Source organism: Podarcis tiliguerta (genome assembly GCF_965153285.1).
Source record: "Podarcis tiliguerta genome assembly, chromosome: 2".
In the NCBI taxonomy this organism is placed as follows: Eukaryota; Metazoa; Chordata; class Lepidosauria; order Squamata; family Lacertidae; genus Podarcis; species Podarcis tiliguerta.
In genome coordinates this window covers 90140832-90151713 of record NC_139535.1, presented here as the reverse complement: position 1 = coordinate 90151713, position 10882 = coordinate 90140832, and the positions used below count along the sequence as shown (strand labels likewise).

Genomic DNA, 10882 nt, shown 5'->3' with positions numbered 1-10882 from the left:
GTGCAATCAAATGTGGGCACCAAACAAGATTGAGACAAGGCATGTTGCTGCCTGAAGCAAATGGTAAGATGGACCCCCCCCCATTCCACATATAAACACTGACCAAACTGATTAGACTGGCAATAAGAAAGCATCTTCCACTGCACCTGAGGTCAGTAGGCTAGCTCCAGGAGTGTAGGGCAGCCCATGTGACACACACGGTTCTGTCCATCACATGAACACTACCTCCCATCTGCTGCCTGAGGCAGCCGCCACCCCAGTTGGCCTAATGGTAGGCCCAGGCGCATTACAAAACTCTAGGCAAAACTGTGGGACAGAATTGCTGCTGGATCTATTCTGCCTACCTGCCAGAAATGGATTACGAGACATCAGGTTCTGAGGGGCTGTGACCAAGGAGTCCAGATTAACCAAAGAAGAGGCATTTGGGCCAAGAAAGGCCTCTGGCGTTTTGCTGTCTTTCTTCTCCTTCTTTGAATCAGGAAGAGAGTCTCCTAAACCTGCAATATCAAAAACGTCCTTATTCTTGACTCCATTCTCTTTCGTGCTTGGAATAAGGTCACCAAACAGGTCCACATCTACCAACAATAAGAGAGAAAGAGGGAGGATGTGTTATTTCTGTTCCTTTTCACTGAGATACTCCATGGTTTGCCCCACATTTCCTGCTGGGTTCTCATTTAATCAATTAATTATTCAGTCCTTTCTTAGATATACTGTATTGGCTCATCTTCAGATGAAGTTCTCAGAGTGGCTAATGATAAAAAAGATGAAATGAATGAAAACAATAGCTTGATAGATATACAGTGGTGCCCCGCAAGACGAATGCCTCACAAGACGGAAAACCCGCAAGACGAAAGGGTTTTCCGTCTGCAGAGGCGCTTCGCAAGATGAATTTCCCTATGGGCTTGCTTTGCAAGACGAAAATTGACGAAAAATTTTGAGGTTTTTTTTTGCTCCAAAACCCCTTTTTCTGAATCGCTAAGCTGCTAAAAGCATTTTAGCAGCAAAACCGCTAATCCCTTTAGCCTTAAAAAGCCGTTTTTAGCCCTTAAAGTGCCAATAGCGCTAATCCGTCAATGGGCTTGCTTCACAAGACGAAAAAACCGCAAGACGAAAAGACTTGTGGAACGGATTCTTTTCGTCTTGCGAGGCACCACTGTAATAAAAAAAATCACTACAGTGGAAACACAAAAACAGAAAGCAAATGGAATAACTCAGTTGTGTGCGTCTGATCAGAAACAGAATCAGATCCCAAACAGAATGATCCCTCTCCTCCCCCTGCACAGGTTCTCCTTAACCTCCTGAATGGATTTGGGGGAGTTGTGAGGAGAGGAGATGGGGAAGCCTTATTGCCCTAGTGGGAAACCTTGCATTAGCTTCCGCTAGCATGCCTGCATAGTTGGGCCAGAGCAACAATAAAACTCCATCTCAAAGATTCTTATGCATTCTAATAGAACTACAAGGACTGGGCAAATACAAAGGTGTTAAGTTGACATCAGAAAGAGAAAGAGAATGGCACCAAGCAAATCTTTCTTGAGAAGGTATCCCAAAGGTGAGGCACCAGTTGATGATCACAACATTTGGAGAAGGGTCTGAGAAGGGCCAAGCAGGCTCCTGCAGGAGGAGGAATCCTCTAGGTCAGCCTTCCACAAGTTGGTGGTGTTGAGATCTTTTGGACTACTACTCTCATCAGCTCCAGCCAACCAGCATAGCCAGTGGTCAGGGATAATAGGAGTTGTAGTCCAACAGCATCTGGCGGAGGCACCAGATTGATGAAACCATTTAGGGCTTGAAAAAGGCTAAAACAAGCACATTGGACATGGAATCTACTTCACGCTGCATTCTGCCACAATCCTTTATACTTAAGATTCCACCATTTCCAAAGATGCACTTCGGTACATCTTTAGGAGAGGGGTGTGTGTGGCTTACATCAGCAGGTGTACAACCTACCAGTTCAATCTCCAGTTAAAAGGAACTTAATTTCCAGAATAGGGAAAGATGTGTTCCTAAATGCCCCTGGAGAGCTGCTGCCCATAACAACAAGCATTGCTGCTGGATGTGTCATTGCTCAAAGTATGAAGCATTGCTTACATAATTGTCCTAATGCTCAGCGCTGCCTTCCTTTAACACACATTTGTTGCTGTCTCATCGTTCAAGTCCCACTTTAAAGCTTCTTCTCTAAGGCATTTTCCCCGCTCCCAAACTCTATTGCAAATTGGGATTGCTGCTAGAAACCTTTTGTGGGTAATGCATTCTAATATAACCTTTGCACATGGACATTTTTTTAAAAATCCATCTTAGGAGCTCCCAATGTTACATTGGCATCAGCCCCCATCAAAAGCATAGAGCTGGAAGACACCACCTGAAAGGCCATCTCTAGTCCTACTCACTGCCAATGTGGGAAATCAGACCAGAATGGAAACTCTAGAGCAGCTTTCCCCAACCTTGTGTCATCCAGATTTTTTGGACTACAATTCCAATCAACCTCAGGTCCTGTGGCCAGGGATTATGAGAATGGTAGCCCAACACATTTGGAGGGCACCAGGTTGGGGAAAGCTGCTCTGGAGCTTTAAGGCTAGAACTAATCATCAAAACACGATAGGTGTAAGCAAGGGCAAAGCCATGGACTTATTTTCCAGCAGGATGCATACTATGAAACAAAAGCAGTGGGAGAAGAAGAGTAGTATGTGTGAAATTTACCTCCATGGCAGCCATCAAAATTATAGGATCAAAATGATGCCTGAAAATGCATATGAAGGACCTGTCCCTTTCACTTACCTACTGGGCTGTTGGATTTCCCAGAACTGTCATGTTCTGGCTGATCCATGTGTTCAGGTAGTTTTGCAAACAAGTCAAAAGCAGCACTGCCTATGGAGGAGTTGAAGACAGAAAGAAAGCTTAGGGGAGGGGGAGCTAAATGATTTGGGCCCACCCCCTTTTGAGTGAGTAGGACTGGCTCTGTCCACCCCATCTCAACACCACTGCTGATTTAGGAGTTCGGAGAAAGCAGGGGTAACAATAAATCCCCAGCGATGTCCTTCCCAATCAATACCAAACACAGGGGAAAGAGTTCCCACAGGCATTCCCTTTGGGAGCTCTCGAAAAGTGGTGGCCGGGAATGTGCTTATCCTCTCCCTCCATCACCAGTTTGTTGCTTGAAACTGGGAGCCAATCAGCAGCAGCGGGGAAGAGGTGGTCCTGCTGCTGACGCTACGTGAAGCTACACATGGAACTCTCTCGTGTCAACAGATGAAAGAGATACGCATGCACAACCTGGCACGATAGCTGCTGGTCCCATATCTATTGCATGTGCTTCTAGGCTCCCTCCTATGGTTTGCCACTTGGGTACTCACCTGGAGAGATATGCTTCTCACCCTAGGTAAAGGTAAAGGGACCCCTGACTGTTAGGTCCAGTCGTGGCCGACTCTGGGGTTGCGGCACTCATCTCGCTTTATTGGCCGAGGGAGCCGGTGTACAGCTTCCGGGTCATGTGGCCAGCATGACTAAGCCGCTTCTGGTGAACTAGAGCAGCGCACAGAAACGCCGTTTACCTTCCCACCGGAATGGTACCTATTTATCTACTTGCACTTTGACGTGCTTTCGAACTGCTAGGTTGGCAGGAGCAGGGACCGAACAACAGGAGCTCACGCCGTTGTGGGGATTTGAACCACCGACCTTCTGATCGGCAAGTCCTAGGCTGTGTGGTTTAACCCACAGCGCCACCCGCATCCCGCTTCTCACCCTAGCTGAGTAGATAAACAGCACATGACATGGCTCACATAAAGCAAGAGAGGCGGGGAAATTGCGGCTGGCAGTTTTGAAGGAAGGAATGGGAAACCGGACAATTCTACAGGTTAGGTGGCATTGAGGACTACAAGTGAAAAGGAGCTTCTCTTACCAGACGTGGAAGACTTCTCCACAGTGCCTCCCCAAGGGTCAGCAGCAGAAGCAGTGCCTGCAGGAACTAGTGCAGGCGGTGAGGACTTTCCCCAGGGGTCCGAAGAAGAGACACTCGAAGGCAGGGATTTGACCCCCCATGGATCGGAAGAGGAAGCAGAGGAGGAAGAGGCATGAGGGAGGTTCCAGGGAGAGGCTTGATTGGTAGAACATGCTGCCTTACTTAGAGGATCCCCTGAAGATACGGGCACCCAAGGGTCCGCCGTGGGGCCCCAGGATGTTCCTGTCGATTCCACGGTGGACTTGGTATCTGGAGGGGGAGAAAGGAGTGTCAAGGGAAACAAAATGTAGACAGGATGTGGACAGGGGAAATGAAAAAGGAATAAATAAAGAACTAGTATTGATGAAGCTAGAAGCAGATGAATGGGAACAGCATTAGAGATGTTACCTGATTTAAGAAATCTTAGTTGATCAATTGCATGAGAATTAATTGATTAAGTTTGCACATCAACGTGTTTTGAGGAACATGTTTAGATGATGCACATATATGACCCAAAAGGAACTATTGTAGAAGGAACATCTCGAGCAAGGTGGGGGCAGGAGAGAAAGTCGCTTCTTCCAAGATGGCACCTGCTTGTAGTAATAATGAACATGTTTAAAGAGAAAAATCTGCCTCCCCCTCCAGTAACCAGGGCACCTTCTTCATCCATAATAATAATAATAATAACAAACTTAAGCCAAGGCTGGGGAATCTGTTGCCCACCGAATGATGGACTCCAGCTCCCATTTGCCATGCTGGCTGGGACTGATGGGAGTAAAGAGTCCAACAGCATCATTTGGGAGGCAACTGGTTCCCTATCCCTGATTTAAGCAAATGGATTAGTCAACGCTGCAGCCCAAAGCAGAACCATAGCAAACAATGGGTTAACATTTGCCCAAGCTGAAAGCATGGATGGAATAGGAGAGGTGTGTGGGTGGAATGGAGAAAGAAGAAAGAGGCTGCAAAGATCCTTACTGTTATGCTCCCAAGAAGTAGACAAGGACAGAGCTGGAGGAGAGAAGGCTGCATCATGATTCCAAACCTCAACAGATCGATTGTTGCCCCCACCTGGAATATCCCATGGGTCAGCTGAAGTGTGGGTAGAAGTGATCGGTGCCGGTCCAAAAATGTCTGCCAGCTCCAGCACAGAAGACTGGAAAGATACAAAGGGATAAAATGTATTCGGACCTAGAGATCCCAAGAACATGTACGCTTCAAACTGCACCAAGACTGTACAGGTTTGGAAGCTATCAAAAAAGCAGAGGGCTTCCTTCCACTCTCCCGAGGCATGGTGTTGCAATTTCTCCCTTCCTTAAGAGCTTCAGAAAGTAAAATTATACACAAGTTCCCAAGCTATGAGTGTGTGAATGGTCTCTTAATTGCCTGATGCTGTTGGATTGTTAGAGCTAACACCAATGCATGGAAGAAGCATTGCTACCTCATGTAAGCTCTTCTGAGTGTAGCAGGATCTATGTGCAATAAATAGTTGAATAAAATCACCCAGTGGACTTGGCTCCAGATTACAGTGGTACCTCGGGTTAAGAACTTAATTCATTCCGGAGGTCCGTTCTTAACCTGAAGTACTATTTCTGGGTTAGCAGAATCTGTAACCTGAAGCATTTGTAACCTGAAGTGTCTGTAACCTGAAGTACCACTGTAAATGGAGTATGAGCAACTGACCAGTTTTCTTCAGTTTGACTGTTAATTTTAGGGGCAACTCTCAGGACAAATTCTCACTCTGTAGCCAGCAGTGAGTGGGAAGGACCTCAGCCCCAGGATTACCAATCTGCAATTCCATCTGAAGCAGAAGCCACCATAGATACTTCAGAGAAATCAGTGGGGCTAGCACAGGTGGAATACAAATTGGCACACACCAAAGCAAATATTTATGTATGTCCAGCACAATAGGAGCAGCTGGTGCCTCCTACCTGACTTTTCTTGGTCTTTTCTTCTTCTTCTTCTTCTTCCACACCCTGGTGACTTTCTTCCAATGCCCTCTGCAGTAGTGAGTTTTCTCCTTGCCATGCCCTCACTTCCTGTAATCAAAATGAACAGCCAACGGGGTATGAGCTGAATACAAGAAAAATGAAAGATTATTTCATACTGGTCATGGCCATCATTTAGGTAAGCGTGGCAACTGCCCTTTCCATTTCCATACTTCTATACCCCATGTTAAACTGTTCTCTGTTTGGAACAGTTAGTTTTTAGAACTATGTAAGTTATATTTTAAAAAATACCAGCCAGAAAAGACCCAGAAGGCAGAAAGAAGCGGACATAGCTGGGGGTGAGGTAGGAATTGGGGGAGGGTGGGTCTAGAATTCTTTCATCTTAAAAAGAAAAGTGAGAAGGTTTTGAGTCCAAGGGCCAGTTGCAATTTTACATATACTTACTTGGAAATAAGCCCCATTGAGCCCCATGGGGCTTATTTTCAAGTAGATATGCTTTGGATTATGTTTGGTGTTTCATTATCAGTGTGAAAAGAGGCAATTTCACCATCCTTGGACTGATTTTCAAATGTTGGGTTTCGACAAATTTCCACAACTGATCAGAGTTATCCAGAGATACCCAGTCTTGAGTTCCCAAGTCTCTGAAATGATCTCCTATGCGAGTCAAGATTTCTTTCAGAACCGTGAGGACCTGAAACCTCATTGTTTGTTTTACACATGGGTATTTTCTGGAAATACCAACTCTGAGGCCTGTGGCAAACAGAACAAGATGTACAGAATTTCTAGACTCTTCTGGAGATAGCAGCATTGTCTCAGGAAGGAGCCACCAAGCTTAGGCCAAAAGCTTTCCCACTTAAAGAGGCGTGAATTCAAGAAGAGGAAAGTTAAAAGTGCCCTTCCACCACCTGGGTTTGGGGTACCTTCTCATGCTCCTGTTTGCTCAGGGTAAGCGCTATCTGTAATTGCAAGTCTTCATCTGTGCTGGAGACTGGAGGAAGTGGCTGCTGACAATGAAGGAGAATGGGGTAAAAGTTTGTTCCTGCTCCAGGGCTTTGTATTCAGTCATTCATTTCTGGGTCACAACCTTCCAAGCCCACCTCCGTTCCCCTTTATAATCAAAGAGCAAGATGGCTTTGAATCCAGCCATGCAACTGTTCAACTAGCTTTGCCCATTTAGATACCCATCCCACAAATCTTTCATGCCTATTCTTTCACGAAGTTTGCAGTCCCTCCCCTCCAACCCTTGCTTCTGTTTCTTTCCACCCACACCCATATATTTACACATGGCTTGCTAAATCACCTCTCAGAAAAATAATAATAAGAATAATAATAAGCTGCTGCTGCCCAAACATTAAAAATGCAAGCATCCAAATAAATACATAAAACAGTAACTAAATGAAAGCAACAGTCACCAAGACATGAATGATAGCAGCTACGTTTCTATATTTCAGTCATAGGAGGTGCAGATGGCGAACTAACTAGAACTGGCACTCTGATTCATGGCCACCACCTGAGAATCTAAGAGCATCCTCAAACTATGAACCTTATGGATGTGTGTGATCCTAATCAAGGACTGGTATTTCCTTAGCCAACAGGCATTTCAACCAAGTTCTCCAGATACTAGTCTCTTAAATCCTTGCCCAGAAATGGCAGGAGTTGCTTTCATTTAATTTGCAAAAGATGTCTACACTACCCTTTAATTAAAATTGTCTAGAGTGCTTTACAATAGGTAAAGGTTAAAGAGTGCCCTACAGTTACCCAAGGTCAGCCAGGTCTATTGGGGTCCCGTCCCCCCCGCTTCCCAGCAGGAGATGAATCATTTCGTCATTTGAGGCAGCAACCCTAAAAGCAGTATTCACTCTTCTGCTGTTCAGACTGGCCGGCCTTCCATAGCTGGTCACCTTCTGCCAGGAAGGTCAATAACTGAAGAGGCAGACGGTTGTATTCAGTGCTGAGCCTGCTGTGCCCTGCTCATGAAACAAACTTCTTCCTCTCCTCCTCCTCCTGGTCTGTATGCCCCAGAATTCTGCTCCAGAGGGTCCCCTAACTCTCTGGAGCACATTTTGACTGTGTCTGGGTCAAGGATGCAGGGGGAAGAAAAGGAAGGGGAAATCCTGTTGTATGAGCAGAACAGCATTGTTGGCTACAACCCATGTTCTGCTTCTGTCCCAGAAATGTCTCAATACCTCATCTGCCTCTTCCCGTGAAATCAACGGAAGCTCATCCAAGCAACCTTGAGTAGCAGTGGCAGAGCTGGCAACCAATACGGACACTGAGCTCAATGTGACATCCAAGTCATGGCAGATGTGACTCAGTTTATCTGCAAAATATTTTGCAAAGAAGTCGCAGTGGGCTACTGATGATTCTGTGGCTGGGATGCGGAACAAGTGGTCCTCTAGAGATGTTGCTAGGCTACAACTCCCATCATCCCTGACCCTAGGCGGTGCTGGCTGAGGTTGATGGAAGCTGGAGTCCAACAGCAACATCTCTTAAGTCCACAGGTTCACCATTCCCATTACATGTGTTCATCAATGGATGTTTGTTTCTGAAGGAGCACTGCCATGGCAGCAGGGAGGTTTTTGTGCATTTCCCACAAAGCCAGAAAGCTTTCCTTTGCCCTACTAGACCACTCAAGTGCAAACACCTACATATAAGAAAACAATCCCAGTAACCTTGCGCAGACCTAGAACACCAAGATCTCAATCTACAATTAACAATAATGCACCAACAGCTTGTCATGTTGCACCCAGTGACTTTCTACAGCTTTCTTCTTTTTTTAACCCTGGTGCCTGCCTACAGCTTTGGTTTTTGTTTGGACTTTTAGCAAGCTGCCTGGCTTCCCAAGGTAATGTAACCTGAGAGCTTGCCTTGCTGGCTGCTATGACCCTTCTGTCCTTTCTTCGGGCTGGAGCTTATCAAGTGTCGTTCCAAAACCCAGTTCCCTACAAGGAGGCTGATCAGCAAGCAAACAGACGGTGGCACCAGCAGGGACGGCTGCTTTGTTACCCTAATAATGGGGGAAAGCACAATCACACTTTTGTGGCAATACAAACAACAGTCATCACCCTTCCTTGCAGAGACATAGCCCTTTCAGGCAACGTCGTTAAGGCTGCCTCGAGAAAGACTGCTACAAGCAGCAGCCATTGATCTCACGCTTTTAATTTGCCAAACGCTTCACAGAATGTATTGCCTTTGGCCCCACTCTGATTCTACCTGAGTGTGGGAAAAGGTGGTTCCAGGTAAGGAACCATCCATTAGGAAGGCACATCCCGCCAATTCAGCCAACCAGCATTATGGTGCAAGCAAGGATGTCCATTGAGCCGCCTATGTCAGCCGTTGTGTTCCAAATCTCGCCCAAGAAACTGTCTGATCTCTGCCCCTGGCAACTCCTACGCAAACACAAATAGTAGTTAAAAAGAGAAAAACAAGATCCCAGCGCTAGCTGACCTAGATGTTCCTCCACCGAACAAAACTATCAATCATCTTCTTTCTTTTGACTTGGGCTGTGACCATACCAGAATCACTGCCATTGCGGAAAAGACTGTCCTTGGTCATGTGTTCCTTAATGTATTGTTTCATTGTTGGTGCAGCACAGAATGTTTCAAGGAACTCGGTGAGCTTTTCACGTTGCAACCCTGCATACTGTATGTAACGGGTTCCTCGTTCCTGATGAATGTTGCTCTTTTCCCTATTTAGCAAAGTGTTGCAGGGGAAGATTTAGTGACTTTTTAAAATGACTCCAGAGTTGCGCACAGATTTAAGCAGGCCTTCTGTTTATCCACATATAGAACTCAGAATGTGGATATTTCTGCATTCCAAAATTACTACATTTGCATATGTAATTGCTTCCCATTCTGATTTAAATAAGAATAATTGTGATGGACAAAGCAGGAATAAGGGACCCAGGAAAAACTGAGGCGCTGCATAATATGTCCCTTGCTATATTCAGGTGATGTACTGCTAAGCCTGCTATTTATTTTGAGATACAAATTCCCTTATTAAAAGCAAACAAACAGAAGTTGAATACACTGTGGTATTGGATACAAGTTTTGAATGGGAAGCAGAATTTTCCTGCCACTCTCTAAAACCTGAGTGTTTGAGAGAGAGACAGACAGACAGACAGACAGACAGAGTTGAAAGGCACATTAAGTATGGGTTGGGTCTTGCTGACCCTAGTAAAGCTGTTAGAGAACATGGAGCATTTAACTGGTGATTAAAGGTAAAGGTAAAGGGACCCCTGACCATTAGGTCCAGTCGTGACCGACTCTGGGGTTGCGGCGCTCATCTCGCTTTATTGGCCGAGGGAGGCGGCGTACAGCTTCCAGGTCATGTGGGCAGCATGACTAAGCCACTTCTGGCGAACCAGAGCAGCGCACGGAAACACCGTTTACCTTCCTGCTGGAGCGGTACCTATTTATCTACTTGCACTTTGACGTACTTTTGAACTGCTAGGTTGGCAGGAGCAGGGATCGAGCAACGGGAGCTCACCCCGTTGCAGGGATTTGAACCGCCGACCTTCTGATTGACAAGTCCTAGGCTCTGTGTTTTAACCCACAGCGCCACCCGTGTCCCTTAACTGGTGATTAGGGAGACCCAAATTTGAATGAATGAAATATCATACAAAAACTGCTCAGTACTTTTCTGCAGCTGCCAGATATTGAATTACCTCTTCTAGATCCCCACTGCACTGTTTCCCATAGTGGACCTAACACCCCTAAGCCAGGCAACAGCTGCTTCCTCCACGATGCACATGGAAATGCCCTCACACAGGAATTTTACTTGAGAACACAGGAAGCTGTGTCAGAAAATCTGCCCATCTAGCTCATTAGTGTCTACACTGGCTGGCCGTGGCCCTCCAGGATTTCAGGTGGGGAATCTCTCTCAGCCCCATCTGGGACTGAACCAGGGATTTTCTGCATGCAAAACAGAACTCTTGTCACTGAGCTAGTGCCCTTCACAGAAAACTCTATAGCCAAGCTGCTATGTAATTGGTCGTCGCAAG

At 46.0% G+C, this 10882-nt stretch overlaps 1 protein-coding gene across 15 annotated transcripts in view; it reads right to left on the bottom strand.

Moving 5' to 3' along the window:
- Window positions 1-10882, bottom strand: part of EPN3 (epsin 3) — a 35160-nt gene that overhangs the window by 2664 nt on the left and 21614 nt on the right. For 2 of the 15 annotated variants that reach the window (XM_083430031.1, XM_083430032.1), the window contains exons 4-9: window positions 6801-6881; window positions 5863-5970; window positions 5003-5087; window positions 3896-4204; window positions 2776-2865; window positions 345-575 (exon numbers count right to left, since the gene is read on the bottom strand). In XM_083430031.1, coding sequence (XP_083286157.1) covers window positions 345-575; window positions 2776-2865; window positions 3896-4204; window positions 5003-5087; window positions 5863-5970; window positions 6801-6881 — 904 coding nt within the window. Of the gene's footprint in view, window positions 1-344; window positions 576-2775; window positions 2866-3895; window positions 4205-4909; window positions 5088-5862; window positions 5971-6800; window positions 6885-10882 lie in introns of all 15 variants that reach the window. The other 13 variants (XM_083430022.1, XM_083430023.1, XM_083430026.1 and 10 more) reach the window with 12 other exon arrangements.